This window comes from Sus scrofa, chromosome 13 (genome assembly GCF_054392235.1).
Source record: "Sus scrofa isolate SSC_HxYL_T2T_F1_AM1 chromosome 13, Sscrofa_HxYL_maternal_Yorkshire_Landrace_v2.0, whole genome shotgun sequence".
Lineage (NCBI taxonomy): Eukaryota > Metazoa > Chordata > Mammalia > Artiodactyla > Suidae > Sus > Sus scrofa.
The window spans coordinates 48,889,964-48,909,101 of NC_139395.1; the positions used below are offsets into that span (position 1 = coordinate 48,889,964).

The 19,138-nt window shown below is 42.9% G+C and overlaps 2 protein-coding genes across 2 annotated transcripts; both read right to left on the bottom strand.

Moving 5' to 3' along the window:
- Window positions 1-3,900: 3,900 nt before the first annotated feature.
- On the bottom strand, window positions 3,901-4,719 carry LOC100620512 (IQ domain-containing protein F5). The gene is given in 2 exon segments (XM_084989960.1): window positions 3,901-4,358; window positions 4,683-4,719. Coding segments are annotated over 2 exon segments (483 nt in total). The 3' UTR covers window positions 3,901-3,912.
- Window positions 4,720-14,610: 9,891 nt separating this feature from the next.
- On the bottom strand, window positions 14,611-16,373 carry IQCF1 (IQ motif containing F1). The gene is made up of 4 exons (XM_003358454.4): window positions 16,270-16,373; window positions 15,972-16,082; window positions 15,774-15,836; window positions 14,611-15,072 (listed from the first exon to the last, which is right to left on the bottom strand). Exons 1-4 carry the CDS (start codon window positions 16,270-16,272, stop codon window positions 14,626-14,628), a joined length of 624 nt encoding a protein of 207 aa, XP_003358502.1. The 5' UTR covers window positions 16,273-16,373; the 3' UTR covers window positions 14,611-14,625.
- Window positions 16,374-19,138: the final 2,765 nt, after the last annotated feature.

Below are 19,138 nucleotides of genomic sequence, written 5' to 3' on the forward strand. Positions count from 1 at the left end.
AGAATTTCCCTATGCTCTTTTGTGGTCACCCACTACTCTACCACCAGATCCCAGAAATCACTGATCTGTACTCTATGCCTATTTTCCCTTTTCCAGAACACCATATAAAAGGAATAATGGTAGCCTTTTAAGTCTGGATGGATTCTTTCATTTAGCATAATGTATCTGAGACTTCTCTGTGGTGTTGTGGGTATCCATTTGTTTTCATTGCTGAGTGATATTCCATTGTATGGATATTACCAGGAGTTTTTACCAATTGAAGCATCTTGGAGTTGTTTCTAGTTTGGAGTGGTTACAAATTAATTTGTTATGTATATTTATGTAGTTTTTTGTGAGAACCTAAGTTTTGCCCTTTACTTGGTTAAAAACCTAAGAATGGAAGCTTCCAATTCTGGCACAAGATGGTATCAACTTACTTTCCCCTTCTCTTCCCCTTTTGCCTTCATTGCCTGTGCTTTTGATGTCATGAACAGAAAAAAAAAAAAAAAAATCACTGCCAAGACCAATGTCAAGCAGCTTTTCCCTGGTTTCTTCTAGGAGTTTTTTGGTTTCATCTTACACTTAAGTCTTTGATCCACTCTGAGTTGATTTTTATATACAGTGTAAGAAAAGAATCCAGCAGAGCCTCCTTGCCTTCCTGCTTGCATCTCTCACAAGCATCCTATCTTAATAAATCTATTTCTTGTCTATAAAAAGAAAAAAAGAAAAGAATCCAGTTTCAGGAGTTCCCGTCGTGGCGCAGTGGTTAGTGAATCCGACTAGGAACCATGAGGTTGCGGGTTCGTTCCCTGCCCTTGCTCAGTGGGTTAACGATCCGGTGTTGCCGTGAGCTGTGGTGTAGGTTGCAGACGCGGCTCGGATCCTGCGTTGCTGTGGCTCTGGCGTAGGCCGGCAGCTACAGCTCCGATTCGACCCTTAGCCTGGGAACCTCCATATGCCGCGGGAGCGGCCCAAGAAATAGCAAAAAGACAAAAAAAAAAAAAAAAGAATCCAGTTTCATTCTTTTGCATGTGGATATCCAGTTTTCCCACCATTTATTGAAGATCATCCTTTACTAATTGAATGTTCTTGGCTCCCTTTTCAAATGTTACTTCACCATACATAGATGTATGTGTTTATTACTGGGCTCTCCATTCTGTCCCAATGGTCTATGTGTTTTTATGCCAGTACCATAATGTTATGACTATTATAGTTTTGTAATATAATTTGAAATCATAAGATGTGATGCCTCCAGCTTTGTTCTTTTTCCTCAAGAATACTTTAGCTACTCAGGATCTTTTATGGTTAGATATAAATTTTAGGATTTTTTAATCTATTTCCGTGAAAAATGCCATTGGAATTATGATAAGGATTGCACTGAATCTATAGATTGCTTTGGGTGGTAAGGATATTTTAACAATATTAACTCTTATGAATCCTGAACATGGAATATCTTTTCATTTATTTGTATTTTCTTCCATTTCTTTACTTTTCAATGTGTAGATCTTTCACCTCCTTGGTTAAATTTATTCCTGAGTATTTTATTGTTTATTTTTTCAAGGCCACAGCTGCTGCATATGGAAGTCCCCAGGCTAGGAGTCAAGTCGGAGCTGCAGCTACTGGCCTATGCCATAGTCACAGCAACACGGGACTTGAGCTGTGTCTGTGACCTACACTGAAGCTTGCAGCAACACCAGATCCTTAACCCACCAAGCGAGGCCAGGGATCAAACCCTCATCCTCATGAATACTAGTCAGGTTCATTAACTGCTGAGTCATGAAGGGAACTCCCAGGTTATTTTTAGTATATAGAAATGCAACTGATTTTTTTTAGTGTTGGGTATCCTGCAAATTTACTGAATTGGTTTATTAGTTCAAACTATTTGCGGAGTATTTAGGATCTATTTGAAGGCATAACTTCCAGGAGCTTAGGCAGTAAATTGTGGTTAATTTTGGTCAATTTCAGCTCTTAGCACAGTACTGGCTATCCATCTCTGATACCTTAGCCTCCAGCACTATAGCAGGCAGCTATAAATGCATTCTGGAGAAATTTATGCACAGCTTACAGAATCCAAGGTGAGCAATAAATAATTTGTCCTTCAAATATCAGGGATCTGTGCTTAGATTGCTGATGGCTGCTTGTGATCATGGAGGTGCAGAAACAGAGGCAGGGGCCATTGTTGCATTCCCAACCACAATTGTTGCAATACCTTTCTGCTCCAGCTGTGACTTCTAGGGGATTTAAAGAGATGAAACCTTTTCTTCCTCCTTCCCTTTTCTCTTTTTCACTTTTTGGGAGCCAGACACTTAAGGACCAGGACACTTAAAAGCAACCACTTATAGGAGTTCCCTAGTGACTCAGCAGATTAAGGATCTGGCATCATCTGTGCTATGCCTCGGGTCACTGCTGTGGCATGGATTCAATCCCTGGCCACTTCCACAAGGAATTTCTGCATGCTGCAAAGCAACCACATATATAGGGGAATTAAAAAAGTCATCGTGGGAGTTCCCATCATGGCTCAGGAGTAATGAACCCGACAAGGATCCATGAGGAAGCATGTTCAATCCTGGCCTCACTCAGTGGGTTAGGAGTCTGGTATTGGCGTGAGCTGTAGCATAGGTCGCAGATGCAGTTTGGATCCTATGTTGCTGTAGCTGTGGTGTAGGGTGTGGCTGTGCAGCAAATGTAGCCCTAAAAAGCAAAAAAAAAAAAAAAAAGTCATGTGTACATCCTGGGGAACAGGCTCAGAAAAGACTAGAGAAGACCTTAAGTTTATGTCTTATACTGATCCCCAGCACAAAGATACTCTACAACAAACCATCACCAACAACAAAAACAATAAAATTAGGGAAAGGGTGAAAACCTGTTCTCTAAAATAACCACATTATGAGATTCAAATATCCTGTTTTCAACAACAACAAAATTACAAGGCATACAAAGAAAGGGGAAGATATGGCCCATTCAAAGGAAAAGAGTAAATCAATAGAAGCTGTACCTGTGAAAGACAAGACTTAGTATAAAAAGACTCTGTGAGTTCCCATTGTGACTCAGCAGAAATGAACCCGACTAGTCTCCATGAGTGTGCAGATTCAATCCCTGACTTCAGTGGGTTAAGGATCTGGCGATGCCATGAGCTGCCACAGACACAGCTCAGATCCTAAGTTGCTATGGCTGTGGTATAGGCCAGGAACTGCAGCTCCGATTTGCTGCAGGTGCAGCCTTAAAAAAAAAAGAGAGAGAGAGACACTAAAACAACTGAATCTTGAAGACTTTATGCCAAGTGAAATAAGCCAGTCACAAAAGGACAAATATTGTATGATTCAATTCATAAAAAGCATTTGGAGTAATAGAATTCAGAGAGACATAAAGTAGAATAGTGGTTGCCAGAGGCTGGGGAAGGGGAGAATGAAGAAGTATTGTTCAATGAGTACAGAGTTTCAGTTTTCCAAGATAAACAAAATTCTGGAGATGGATGGTGGTGATAGTTGCACAGCAATGTGAATATCATTGTTACTGAGCTGTTTACTCAAAAATGGTTAAAAGGGTACATTTTGTGTTATGTATATTTACCACAGTTTTTAATAGTATTTTTTAAAGACTCGGGGAAAAAGCAAAAGATGACATAGGCCTCCATGTTTCACAACTATCCGGGGCATAATTTACACAGACTCCACTGTGAAGGAGTCTCCCTGAAGTTGGCAGTCTTGGCAATCCTACAACTTCAACTTTCCTGCCCATAGCAGACATTGCTATTCGATCAGAGGCCTTGCTCATCCGGCACTAGACTCAGAACCCTCCACTCTGTGCCCCAGGCAACCCCTGCCACTTCTTTAGGGCAGATTTATGAGATGCCAGGTATTTACCATCATTAGCTCAGTGACCTTGAAGTATGTCTGATAAAGAGATCAGGAGACACAGATATAGCAGACCTGGTCATTCCTTTATTGGAAGGGGTATGCATTGTTGTACTCTGCAAGCTTGTGAGCCCAAAGAGATTTCAAGTTGAAGATTCAGTTGGTTTTCTTTGAGGTCGTAATGGCCCTGTATAAAGCCACGGGTATGGCAACTATGCCAGCGCCAGTAGACCTGGATAATGCGGACAGCATGGAGCAAACGGCAGTAACGGAGGCGGATGCACCACATACGGACCCAGGATTGTAGCTTAACAACAGCCCATTCTTGTCGCGCGTAGGACTCTAGGGACATCCGCCGCCTCTTCTCCAGCAGCTTTGCCAGTTTCTGTTTCCACCAGCACTGAATGATACATGCTCTGAGAGCTGCATGCAGCAGCGTCCGGCGCACCAGGGTGCCCCGCCACCAAGCTTGGATGAACACAGCTGCCTTTTGTTCTGCTGATAGCGCAACTCTCGCTTTGGGGCCTTGCAAGAGAAAACAGGAGACACTTAAGAAATGCATACATCTCGGCCCTAAGGTGTGGCAGGAAGTGGCCCCTTTCTCTGACATTTAGGAGAGCAGTGTGGACAGCAGCAGGACCTCAAAGACCAAGTAAGTGTCCTGCTTCTGCCACTCTCTGATGAACATCGTCTTGCCTTCTGGGTCTTTAGAATCTCCTTCTGTAGAAAGGAGGTACACTTGTACTTGGAAGCTCACCCGGTTTTAATGGACCTAGGTGACCATCAGAGCAAGGACACTCTGTCTAGAGGTAAAAGGGATACATGTTTCACCCGGACCTGACCACTTACCTGAGATCCATGTCTCTTCCCTTCAGAACCCTCTCATCTGGTAGAAAAATGATATCTTTTGTTACCCCTGCCCTCTCACTTTTGACTTCAAGTTAAACCTACCTGCCATCTCCCCTCTGCCTCATCAAAATATTGAGTCCTCACTTCACACACTTTATGAAGACCTTAACACCATTTAACACATATACCAATACATGCATGTGTACACACACACACATACACACATGACCCAGTCTTCCTCTACCTTTGCTTTGCATCACAAAGAGGATTGCATTACAATCCCCACTTTGTAGCTCTCAACTCTGTGTTTTCTGGGTTCACACCCTTTGCCCTCCTCCTTGGCACAATGCACACACTTTAGCTAGATTCACCTCTCTCAGCCTAAAAAGGTAATAGTGAAAGGACAACTAAAGAGGAGTCAGTCCCTGTTCATTTTCTGCTCTGTGTTTGGTGGCCATTCATCCCGGTTTGCCTGGCATACCCTGGGTTTACGCCTGTTGTCCTGGTGTAATGCTGATTAGTGGCCTTTTCACTCACTGAAGCATCTCCCTTTGGACAATAAATTACACAGTCACAGACCTTTGCATCACTCCACTGGACCACAAAAGTCAGAGATGTCACAAGTCAAGGCTCACCCCAACACAGTGCAGCCTGGATCCTCCTACCCATGGAAGGGTAGGAGGGCAGTGATAGTGGTGTGGGCAGGGTGTTGGGGGTGGAGTCCCTCTTCTCTCCTTTGCTCCTTCAAGCTCTGTTCTGTCAATGCAACTTCATGGTTATCTTAGATGATAGTTTGGAAGATTTTCTGTCCTTATCAGAGTTTAGAGAGAAAAACATGAAAGTAAGGGCACTCTCCCCACTACTGAGTACCAAGTCATCCACACACTAGGCTTCCTGGACTTTCCTAGGATCTGAAACACAGAGAAGGGATCCCATCCTGAAGTAACTGTGGGAAAGTACTACCTTCCAGAAAGCTTGGGTAAATCTGTCTCTTACAAAATATTAAATGCCCAGGACCTGGGGTGGATAGTCACATCTCCTCAGTACACACTCTACTAAATTACCCATGGTTAGGGGCTAGATGTTTCCATCGCTCTCAGGTCTGTTCTCTTGTAGCCCCTCCTCTGTCAAGAAGAGAAGAGTCGGGAGAGAGCCATGATGTCATAAGGGCACCTATGACTCAGGCACCAGGATAGCTCCCTACAGCTGAGCCCCTTCTAAGGAAAACCTAGAGGACCTATCCTTTCTTTCCTTCCTAAATGGCCAGGATTCTGGCTACAAAGAGGAATATCCCAAATACTAATCCATTGACACAAAGGTGTATGCTGATACTCATTATATCCTGGCTGGTATTCATTAAAGGGATTTCAACTAATTTTTTTAATTTAGTTTTTTGAAGTATAGTTGATTTACAATGTTTGCTAATTTCTGTATAGCAAAATGATTCAGTTATACATATAATATTCTTAATATTCTTTTTCCATTATGGTTTATCACAGGATTTAGAGTATAGTTCCCTGTGCTACACAGTAAGACCTTGTTGTTTATTCATTCCATATATAATAGTTGGCATCTGCCAATCCCAAACTCCCAGTCCATCTCTTCCCCATCTACCTATCCCCTCTTGGCAACCACCAGTCTGTTCTCTCTGTCTATGAGTCTGTTTCTGTTTCATAAATAAGTTCATTTGTGTTATTTTTTTCCATTTTTAATTTTTTTTTTGTATTTTGTCTTTTTAGGACTGCATCCAAGACATATAGAGGTTCCCAGGATAGGGGTTGAATTGGAGCTGTAGCCTCTGGCCTACACCACAGCCACAGCAACGTGGGATCTGAGCCGAGTCTTCAAGGTACACCACAGCTCATGGCAATGCCAGATCCTTAACCCACTGAGCGAGGCCAGGGATCAAACCTACATCCTCATGGATGCTAGTCAGATTTGTTTCCACTGAACCATGACGGGAACTCCATTTTTTCCCATTTTTTAAAGCTTTATTGAAGTATAGTTGATTTAGAAGCTTGTGATAATTTCTGCTGTACAACAAAGTGATTCAGTTATGCACATCCACACATCCTTTCTTTTTCAAATTGTTTTCCCATATATATTATCACAGAATACTGGGTAGAATTCCCTGTGCAATATAGCAGATCCCCATTGGCCAGTCATTCCATATACCTCAGTGTGCATATGCCAGTCCCAAACCCCAGTCTAAACCCCCCCCACATCCTGTAACCATAGGTTTATTTTCAAAGTCTATGATTCTGTTTCTGTTCTGCAGATAAGGTCACTTGTATCCTTTTTTTTAGATTCCACATATGAGTGATATCATACAATGTTTGATTTACTTCACTTAATATGATAATCTCTAGGTCCACCCATATTTTGGCAAATGGCATTATTTCATTCTTTTAATGGCTGAGTAATATTCCATCGTGTGTATGTATATTTGATATATATATCTCCTCTATTGATGGACATTTAGGTTGCTTCCATGTCTTGGCTATGGTAAATAGTGCTGCAATGAATATTACAGTGAATGTATCTTTTTGAATTATAGTTTTCTCTGGATAGATGCCCAGGAGTAGGATTGCTAGATCATATGGTAGTTCTACTTTTGGAGTTTTGTTGTTTTTTTGTTTTGTTTTTTGTTTTTTTTTTAGGGCCAAACCCATGGCATATGGAAATTCTTGGGCCAGGGATTGAATCTGATGCTCAGCTTCAACCTACACTATAGCTGTGGCAACACTGGGGGATGAGTCATCAGGTAAGAAGGGAGGATTCTCTACATTCACAGGGAGGATTCTCTACATTCACAGATTCACTACAGCCCACCCCTTCATGTCATTCATATACTTTCTTCCCATAGCAAGTTTCTACCATTTAAAAATAGCTTCTTTGAGGAATTCCCATCGTGGCTCAGCAGAAACAAACCTGACTAGTATCCATGAGGAGGCAGGTTCAGTCCCTGACCTCTCTCAGTGGGTTAAGGATCCGGCGCTGCCATGAGCCGTGGTCTAATTTGCATATGTGGCTCGGATGTGGCATTGCTGTGGCTGTGGGGTAGGCTGGCAGCTGCAGCTCTGATTCAACCCCTAGCCTGGGAACTTGCTTATGCCTCAGATGCAGCCCTAAAAAAAAAAAAAACTTCTCTGGGATTCCGGTTGGTCTTATCTCCTGGGAAAACTTAGAAGGGTCAGAGGGACAAACTTCAGTCCCTCATGTTATAATTCATTTTGAAGCCATTACTCACACTCCTCTCCCCTTCCTCTACCATTCTTTCTAGGTTCCCTTCACTGTTTTTTTCGTTTTGTTTTGTTTTGTCTTTTAGGACCGCACCCAAGGTATAAGGAGGTTCCCAGGCTAGGGGTCGAATCAGAGCTATAGCTGCCAGCCTACACCATAGCCACAGCAATGCCAGATCTGAGCCACATCTGCGATTTGCACCATAGCTCACAGCAATGCTGGTTCCTTAACCCACTGAGCAAGGCCAGGGATTGAACCTGCGTCCTCATGGATTCTAGTCAGACTCATTTCCACTGAGCCATGATGGGAACTCCTCCCTTCACTTTTGACTAGCATCTATTCTGGCCAAGGAAGTTTTCCTGAAGTGGAACAGTGATTCAGACCCTCATCCCTGAGGAATCTGGTCCTCTGGTTATCATGTACTTCTCAGGTCATGATTGTGTTCACTTACCATTACACCTGGGCAGCAAAGCACCAAGAGATCTTCCAGGGAATCACCCAAGCAGCATTCATAGTCTTCCCTGCCCTCATAGTGTAGCAGCAGTCCCTGCACCTTCTCCTCATGATCAGGATTAATTATCCCTGCCAAGGTGGTGACTCTATCAACTGCTTGTCTCTTGGCAAAGGGAGTCTGAAGTGACCAGGTCACAGCTGTAGCTTTAAGTTTTACCATGACCCCTGATGACTGCCCTCCCTCTCTAGAAACTAGAACCTCCAGTGAGATGGAGCCTGAAGTTGCAGGGTCAGAAAGCACAAATATCCAAACACATAAGGAGAAGGAATAGTCACAGGTGCACTACCATTTCCACATATTGGTTCTGAGACACATACCTTCTACCTCTTAGGGACTCAGCACCATGTAATGCTCATCGATTTAGGACTTGAGTTGGCAAACTATGGCCTGTGGGCCAAATCCAGCCCACTGTTTGTTTTTGTACTTCCTGCAAAGAATGTTTTTTACATTTTTCAGTGGTTCACAAAAACTTGAAAGAATAATATGACGCATGAAAATTATATAAAATTCACATTTCAATGTTGATAAATATAGTTTTATTGGAACACAGCTATATTTATTGGTTGATATGTTGGCTGTAGCCGCAATGCACTACAATGACAGAGCTGAGTAGTTGTGACAAAGACCATATGTGGCATTCATCACTTCCCACTGCTGTACAACACACCACAAATCATGGTGGCAGAGTTATAACTAAACGGTGTTTTGGGTGCCACACATATTGCTGTACTGTGACTTATTTTTTATTACCAGTGCATATCCGTCATGTCAAAACAATTTTTAAAAAGGAGGAAAGTGGACTTTATAATACTTTTAAGAAACTGGCAAAGCATTGTGTTCATTATGCTATGACACTATAGCTGTGCTAAAAGAATACGATATTATACATCTTTATTATCAGACAAGCAATGCACAATATTCCTAACTCACAAGAAAGTAATGATCACAAAATTTAGAAATTTTAAATGGACTATCACAGCAGAATTTCTTCCAAAAAATGAAAATAATTCTGCAAGCAAAGTAATTTCCCAAATTGCTTATGTGTTAGGTAAACAAGAAAAGATGTTTACCAATGATAAGTTAATGAAATCATGTTTAATTGCAGCTGCTGAAAAAAAAAAGTGTCCAGAGAAAATAAACTTAACTATTAGCCTTTCAATGAGAAGGGCTGCTCGAAGAGTTGAAGACATGTGGAAAAGAATCAAAAGTCAATTAAAGGCAGGGCAACCATTTGAAATCCATTTTCAAGTGGCTTTCCTTGGCTCTTAATGAGCTAGCAGATGTTACTAATACCGTTCAGCTTTGTTCACCAGAGGGTGCATGCTGAATTTGAAGTGACTGAAGAATTAAGTCCTATGAAGTCTGCATGAAACAAATACAGTTGAGAATATTTGTTGAAGAAATTGAGAAAAAATTAATTCAGTACAAACTGAAGTGGAATCTACTAAGATGTGATAAAAATGATAGTGGTGAAAATATGTGTGGCACGGGACAAAAGGAGTTTAGTCGAACAAATTTACAAAGTTTGTGAAAATAAAAAGTGCTTAAAGCCTTCGGTTACTCACGGTATTATTCATCAGTAGGTACTTTGTGGGAAATATCTGAGTTTATCTTGTTACTGAACCAGTAATGTTAATGATAAATTTCACTTGCCATTATTGACTTAACCATCATCAGTTCCATGAAGTGTGGTCAGAAATAGAAGCCGAATACTCTGACTTACCAACTGCAGAGCAGTTCCATAGCTTAGCAATGATAAAACTTTATTGAGGAATTTTAAGCTCAAGGTCAAGATTGAAATTTTTCTGAATGAGGAAAACTGCCTTAAAAACTATTATTATCAGGGAGTTTCCATTGCAGTGCAGCAGAAATGAATCCAAGTCATGTCCATGAGGATGTGAGTTCGATCCCTGGCCTCACTCAGTGGGCCGGGGATCCGGCTTTGCCATGAGCTGTGGTATAGGTCACAGACGTGGCTCAGACCCCACGTTGCTGTGACTATGGCATAGGCCGGCAGCTATAGCTGTGATTCAACTCCTAGCCTGGGAACTTCCATATGCTGCAGATGCGGCCCTACAAAGTAAGAATATATATTATTATCAAACACTGAATAGCATTGGAAATAAGCTTTTGCAACAGGTTTCATTTTTTTTAATTAATTAAAACTGAAATTAAGAGCAAAACAATGCTTTTATGGGAAACTAATACTGAAATAATGTCCTTTTGACAAGTAATTATAAATCAAAAGTAATGTCAAGCTGCCTTACGTGCTTCCTCAGCTGTCGAAAGTTAAAACAAGAAGCAAGATCACCATTCTCACACAGATTTGCAGTGGATATACTCTCTGAGTTCAAACTAGTTACAGCAGTGAGCAATTTTCAGACTTTCATGCAAGAGGAGTTTCCATATTTCTAAATGTTTTTATTTAAGCAATTAAGGAGCAACTACCTGAATTTCAATTAGAGGTAATTAATCTGTAATGTAATGACATGCTCAAAGGTAAATATCAAGAAAATAATCTTGTAGAAGTCTACAAATACCTTCCAAGTGATGAGACTAGTGTCTCAATTATAATCCTGTGTTCAGGAATTTATATCAGTATTTGGCAGCATCAGGTATTTCACACAGTACGTGTATGAACGAAAAGACATTTTCAGAGATAAGATATGTAAATTTTCATTACAGACAAGCATTAACAGATCAACATTTGCAATTAATTTTGATGGTAGAAAATACTTTCTTCTTCTTGATTGGGCTAAACTTTATTCCTCTCTCACTAAAAAAGAAGCATTATTTTTGCCCACACTGTCATGTGGAAGTTTCCAGGCCAGAGACTGAACCCTTGCCATAGCAGTGACAACACTGAATCCTTAACTGCCAGGCCACCAGGAAACTCCAAGTCACATTATTCTTATTAGTATTTAGATCTGTATTCTTATTTGTAATTAGATCTGTATTACCAAAAAATGTATTCAATTATTATTGTATTCTGAATTTCATTAATACGAACGTTGTGAAAAATTTTCTCTCTTGTCATGTAGCTACCTACATATAGTATCATCAGTTTTGCCTCTTAGCCCATAAAGCCTAAACTATTTACTATCTGGCCCTTTAGAGAAAGAGTTTGCCAACCTTACTTCTCTCATGGATGATGATGTCGAATGTATTTTCATATGCTTTATAGCATCTGTATATCCTCTTCAATTAGGTTTCAGTCCAAGTGTCTGGTCATTTTTTAATTGGTCTTTTTTTTTAATTTTACAGCCACACCTGCACCTATGAAAGTTCCTGAGGCCAGGGATTGTATCTGAGCCACAGCTGTGCTCTATGCCACAGCTGCAGCAACACCAGATCCTTTTACCCCACTGCACTGAGCCAAGGATTGAACCTGCATCTCCAGAGCAACCCAAGCCATGCATTTATGTTCTTAACCCACTAGACCACAGTGGGAAACCCATGTCTTCGTATTTCATTACTGATTAGTTTTGAGAGTTCTTTATATATTATGAATACAAAGTCTTTGTCAGATATGTGATTTGCAACTCTTTTCTCCCATTATGTTTTTTCAGTCTCTTAGCATTATCTTCCACGGAGCTAAAAATATTAAATAAGATTAATGACTTTTGATGAAATCCAATTCATCAGTTTTTTCTTCTATGAATTATAGTTTTATTGGGAAAAGTGCCCAACACCAGGTAATAAAGATTTTCTCCTATGGTATCTCCTAAAATTTTATAGTTGTTTAATTTACATTTATATCTGTGATCCATTTTGAATTAATTTTTGTATAAAGTAATTTGAGGATTAGATTGAGATTCATCCTTTTGTGTATAGATTTCAAGCTGTTTCATCAACTAGCCAAGTCATTTTGTCTACTTCACTGTTTAGTGCCTGTTCTGTAGTGAGTGTTCCCTAGTGATGGGTGTTAACATGTGATACAAAGAATTTCACTCTTTGTGCACAACTCCCATATGTCTATCTACCTGCTTCTAGCCCAGACTTGGCTTGTTGATGCCAGCCATTCTCTGTCACCCACTCTGGTACTTGCACAATGGTTCCTGAGTGGTCATGAAGGTAGAGAGTAGAGGTAGTTTATGATGGACCCAACATCATAGACTCTGACTTAGCAAGATAGATAGATGATAGAAAGAAAGAAAGAGAGAGAGAGAGAGAGAAAGGAAAGAAAGAAAGAAAGAAAGATAGATAGATAGATAAAGAGAGAAAGAAAGAAAAGAAAGATACAGTGTGCTTGTATATATGCACAAACATTTCCTAGCTCTGTCCACTGAGAGGGCCTGGGACCAGCAGCACCGCAATAATGGTGAGCACACCTCAGTGTTGTACTGGGCTGCTCCACTCCACCTCAGAATTTGCTGTTTTACCCTAGCTGCCAGTTTTTAAGGTTAGTGGGTGTGACCCTTCTTTCCTTATGTTGCTGACGCTGAATTTTTATACCTGACATTTATACTGAAAGGTGAGGATCATCAGCCCCACTTCACAGCTCAGGAAACTGAGGCTCAGAGAGGGAAAATGATGTGTCCTCGGCCACACAGCTGTGAGTGGGGGAGCCAGGGTCGATGTGACCTAGCTTTGTCTCGCCCCAAAGTCCTTGCTCCTTACGGGAGACACTGATCATGAGAGAAAGGGAGGCAAGGAAGAGACAGAAATCCTTCAGAGAAAGAGTGAGAGACCAGGACCTGAGTGGGACTGAATGGACAGGACACAGAGGGACAAAGCAGGAAAGACAGCTCAAGCCCCACTGAGCTCAAGCCACAGTGCAGGGCAGAGAGGTGGACCATGAGACCTCTGGACAGTGAGAGCTGAAGAACCAGCTTTCCAGGACAGAGCAGATGGAGCTGGGCTGGGCATAGGGCTTCTAAGCTTGCAGAAGGAATAACCCAGAACCTCAGCCTCCTCTCTTTGCAGGAGACCATGGAACAGCAGTGCTGAGATGGGCAGAAGAACAGCCCAACTTGACCTCTTAATTGGCCTTTGCTATCACCTAGGCCCCAATCTCACCCACATGGCAGCTCTTCATAGGAAGGGATTGTCAGAGGCCTCAGCTCCACCTGAACCTGTTCTTACAGAGACTGGGCCTGAGGAGAGGGTGAAGGAGACACAGCTGATACCTTCTCAGCTCTGGGTCTGTGATAACCTAGGGCCTAAAGCTCACTAAAGGGTTCGGCTAGCAGCACAATGCCTTCTTTCCCCATCCCCACACTCACGAGCTCTGAGGGAGAATAAGCCTAGTCTCCATTCGGGGCCAGAGAGTGAGAGACAGAGTTTGAAGCAGAAGGACAGGACCTGTGCACTCTAACCATTTTCAGTTTGAGGCTCAGATTCTGGCTTGAAGGACAAGTATGAAGATACAGCCTCCAGGTATTCAGGGAGCTGTTAGAGGACAAGGTCACTGAAAGATCGTGACCACCAGTTGACCCACAAGCTGGACCCAGGCAATTGGAGGCCCCTCACCCCCTCCCCTGTCCTTGGAAGGTACGGTCTGCCTACCATTCCCACACTGGGAGGCATTTTCAAGGATGTGTTTTTGAGATCATCTGGATGGTACACGTGGCTGAACCCCATTAAGGCACTTATATAAACTTTCCAGATTCTGGAGATCAAGTACTGAGATCTACTTGACAGAGGCACCCAAGACAAGGCTTGTAAGTTCCCTTATTTACTAAATCTACTGTAGTCTGCCCTCTTCTGTCTTTTCTTGCCCTCCGTGTTCAGGGGTCAGTTTATGAACCACCAGGAGCCAGTATCAAGAGTGTGAAGTGGATGGGCTCCTCTCAATTATGGAGGTGGGAGAATAGGCCCTGAGCAGCTAGACCCAGGTAAGTGAATTCCTGGCAAATGTGCTGCCATCGCATCACCACAACCTCACCTGCGCCCTCACTTCCATTGTACACAACCCTGGGGAGAAGCACCATCTCTATAGACCAGATGTGAACGATGCTCCCTGAGTTAGTGACGTGGCAGATCTGTACCCTCAGCTTTCGTGCCTATGTCAGATATTGCTGATCAATCAGAGTCTGGATGAGGACTCAGAATCCTTCTCCTCCTCAGGGGCTCAGACAACACCTGCAAATTCCTCAGAGTTAGCATATGCGATGCTAAGTATTTGCTATCATTGGCCCCAACCTCCTGGAGCTGATGGCAGAGAGAAGCTGGGGAAAGACCACTTCACTGCTTTATTGGAAGGGGAATACACTCAGTCACAATGCAAGGTCCTGAGCCCAGCAAGATCTCAAGTTCGAGATGCAGCTGGTTGGCCGTGACTCTGTAGTGGCCCTTAATGAAACCCCGGGAAACGCAGGAGTGGCACCTCCAGTAGGCCTGGATGATGCGGGCTGCATTAAGCAAGCGACAGTAGCGCCGACGGATGCGCCACATGCGGACCCAGGACTGCAGCCTGACTGCTGCCCATTCCTTCCGTGTGAAGGTCTCCAGGACAGCCCGCCGCCTGTTCTCTTCCAGCTTCATCAGCTTCTCCCTCCACCAGCCCTGAATGATCCACACTCTGAGTGCTGCATGCAGCAGTGTCCTGCGCACCAGGGTGCCCCGCCACCAGGCCTGGATCTTTACCACTTCTGGATTAGTGATGGGAAACCTATTTTGGATTCTTGGCATCTAGCAAGAAAAAAAGAGGAGACATTTAGAGAATATTTCCTACCCACTGCAGCCCCGGGTGGGCCAGGAAAGGACCCTGATGCCCTATCAACAATCACCCCTTCTTCTGGACCTCAAGAGTACTGGGCAAGCACTGACTGGAACCATAAGACCAGGTAGGTGTCCTGTCTCTGCCCCTCTTCTTGTTAATGGACAATGGATACATCACATTGACCTTCGAATCTCAAGAGTTCCCATCTGTAAGATGGAAGTGTATCTGTCCTGGCTACCCACTTTTACATGGGTCAACTTGGTCAGCCTAGGGCAAGAATACCATAATCAAAGGGTTACCATTTTCCATCTGAGTCTGCCCACCTGACCAAGACCATGACCCTTCCCTTCAGACCCCAACCCGCCGAAAAATCCTTTGCTAATCCTGCCCTTTCATCCTTGACTCCACCTCCAATCCACAACCTGCTCTCTTCCTCTATAATATCATGGTATTAAGTTTCCCCACCCCATAAAGTTCTTCCTCTCTTATCTCTTCCCCATCATCACTTCTCTTGACTTCCAAACATTAAATCTTAATTAGCAAGCAAATGTATACATGCTCAAATACACAGCATTAAGCCCAGCTTCCGATATGTTGGCCAATCCATCCCACAGACACAGCTCCCGTATTCCCAGCCCCAGCCCTGTGTCATCTGGGTAGGGGACCATACCAGTCTGGGTTTCTTATGAGCATCATCTACTCTCTTGGTCGCAACTATATTCTCTTGTTTAGCCTAAAAAAGAAATAGGGAAAGAGGACAGACAAGAATGAGTTTAGTCTTCTTCTTAGCTCTGGAACATACAGAAGTCAGTAACCACAAGCATTAGGACAAAAGGACCAGAGACATCCAAGTCAGGGTTCTTCCTACCTCCTCCTTCTTTACGGTTGGTGATGATGCCGACGATAAAGCAGTTAGCCCCTCATTCTGCTGAGGCTCTTTTTTAGTGTGTTCTTTAATTGTTGTAGGCTGGCCCTCCTCCTGCAATCAGCAATTAGGGGAAAGGCAAGCATGAGGCTGCTCTCCCTCCCTCTCCATTCAGTATCCACACATCCCCAGCTTCCAGGGCTTCCCAGAGTATTCAGATGTGTCAGAAGATCCCCTCATCCCAAAAGAACTATGGGGACATCCCTAAAAATCTTAGTATGTCAGTCTCTCTCTTACTCACCATTGGTCCCACATGGATTGGGTGTAGATGGTGCAAATCCCCTCAGGTCTGTTTTCCTCTAGCCATGGCATGGGAAGAAAGAGTAGAGGAGGGAGACCTGTGATGTCATAAGGGCAGTTATGACTCAAGCACCAGGATGGCTCCCAATAGTTGAGCCCCCTCCAAGGAAAAGCGCTATCCATTCTTTTCTGCTGGAAATGGCCAAAGCCCTGGCTCCAAAACAAGACACCAGAAATAGTGGCTCCAGTGGTACAAAGGTATATAAAGATATTCAGTCATGGGCAATATTCCCAGTGGTGAAATTGGGTGTTCTATGGTTTACAGTCCATTCATACTATAGAATACAACATAACTGTTGAAAATAATTAATTTGATGTATATGTACTGATGAGAAAGTGTATCCAAGACATACGTAGGTAGAAAAGTTGAATATCATTATGATCACATTGATGTAAATAAAACCATCAAGGTACATAATTATAAGAAGTTCTCTTATGATTCAGTGGGTTAAGGATCTGGTGTTGTCACTGCCATGGCTTGGGTTGCTGCTGTGGCACAGGTTCAGTCCCTTGCCCAGGAACTTCCCCATGCTGCAAATGCAGCCAAAAAATATATATTTATATACATATATATAATTATATGTATAAAGGCAGAGAAAGGTGTATATGCCAAACTATTACCAATGATTACCTTAGGAAAGAAGAATTGAATTGCTGACCCATCCCTATAATACCTAGGGAACTCTGTGAGGCCCCCAGGACCAGCTAGAGCCCCCATCTCAGGCTCCAATGGGTTCACATGCTCCCCTGTCTTCTGCCTCTGCTGGGCTCAAGGGCACAATTAGACATGTAAGGAAAGGGCAGTCACTATGGAAGTTCTTAGCTCTATTCGTAGCTCTGAATCAGGCAGAAGACTCTAGGTGAGGCCCTCCCCACCTGTGCTTGTTCCTGTCCTCTGAAGCCCTACTGGGTCATCTGACCCCCTGAGGCACAGCCTCAGGGGTCACTGAGGTGTGCACTTCTCACTCCTCCCAAAACACTGAGGTTAGCAGCATGACTAAGAGTTGGGGAAGGGCTGGGGGAAAAGTCAGTAGGGCCCTAAACACATCAAAGGGATACGGAGCCTACTCACCACCTTGCCAACTCCACTGGGAAGCCCAGCTACAAGCCACTGAGGATTGCTCACCTCCAGATCCTGCAACTGCATACAAGCACCCCCAATCTACACCAAAACTAGTAGAACCAATAAGAAAATTGAGCAAGCACGCAAGATACCCATGGTATTGTGTGCATATATCTATGAATGTCCTAACAACTATTGAATTTTGTGCTTTAAGGGGGCGAACTATATGGCATGTGAGTTACATTCCAAAAAAGCTATTTAAAGATAAAAATTAAAAGCACCCCTAAAACTGAAAGATTCAAGGTCAATATACAAGAATCAACTGTATGAACAGTTGGGAAATTCTTGATATAAAAGTGCAAATTGAAGGATTTACATTACCTGATTTCAGGACTTACTATCTCAGGAGTTCCCATTGCAGATCAGTAGTAATGAACCCAAATAGTATACATTAGGACGTGGGTTCAATCCCTGGCCTCCCTCAGTGGGTTAAGGATCCGGTGTTGCCGTGAGCTGTGGTGTAGGTCACAGATGCAGCTCAGATCTGGTGTTACCGTGGCCGTGGTGCAGGTCAGCAGCTGCAGCTCTAGTTCGACCCCTAGCCCAGGAAGTTCCATATGCCATGGGTGCAGCCAGGAAAAGCAAAAAAAAAAAAAAAAAAAAAAAAAGACTTACTCTCTCAAAAGCTATGAAGTTACAGTAACCAGGACAGGTGGTGTTAGTGTAAGAAGAGACAAACAAATCAATGAAACAGAATAGAGAAGCCAGCAATAGACACATTTACACAGTCTATTGAGTTTTTTTAATGTACCAAGATAATTCAATGCAGAAAAGAAATATATTTTTCAATGGAAAAAAAAAGAATCTTGATCCCTAAATAATATCACAGACCAAATAAAATTAATCCAAGGGGGATCATAGACCTAAACAAAAACTGAAGCTAAACCTATAAAGCTTCTAGGAGAAAACCCATGAGAATTATTTTGTGACCTTGGAGTTGACAAAGATTTCTTAGAACAGAGAGAGCACTAAATATAAAATATTGATCGACTGGACTTCATCCAAATTAAAACCATCTCTTAATCAAAAGAGTGCATTTTTAAAAGTCACAGGCTGGGGAAAATAACATTTGCAGTACATATATCTGACAAAGAACACTTATCCAGAATATCAGAACTTCTACAACTCAGTAATAAAGACAAACAATGCACCAAAAGTGGACAAAAGGCTTAAACCAATACTTCATAAAAGAAGATATACAAATGGCCACTAAACACATGCTCCTCGTACTTGGATCCATGAGCATTTGAGGAGTGATGGGAAAAATTAAGGTACCTGCATTCTAAGGGCACAGGAACGATCCCACATATGGAGCCCAAGTAAACAAAGCGCTGGGACCCATGGTGCAGGGAGACTCAGGCAGGAAAGAGTCCAGGGATATGGATGTCACTGAATGTGGTGACCCCACCAGGACCTGCTCAGATTCAACCTGGTGGGCAGGGAGGAGCTGTCCCAGGTGCCAAGGAGCAGAGAGGTGACACCAACCAAAGGAAGGCTTTGAGGGCAAGGGGCCTGGGGCAAGCACAGTGGGGGTGAGCCTCCTTCTCCCTTCCTTTCCTACTATTCTCTGCCACCTCTACTAGACTTTCACTGCAGAGGCTCTCAGTAGAGGAGGAGGCTCTCAGTAGAGAGGAGGCTCTCAGTAGAGAGGAGGCTCTCAGGGAGGAGTGGGAAGGAGAGAAGAAAG

Excerpts from the sequence above, each read along its gene's own strand:
- IQCF1 (XM_003358454.4), bottom strand. Across the intron at positions 15,837-15,971 it reads CAACCGTAAAGAAGGAGGAG|GCTAAACAAGAGAATATAGT; the intron begins GTAGGAAGAACC and ends TTTCTTTTTTAG. Across the intron at positions 15,073-15,773 it reads CTCATAAGAAACCCAGACTG|ATGCCAAGAATCCAAAATAG; the intron begins GTATGGTCCCCT and ends TTTTCTTGCTAG.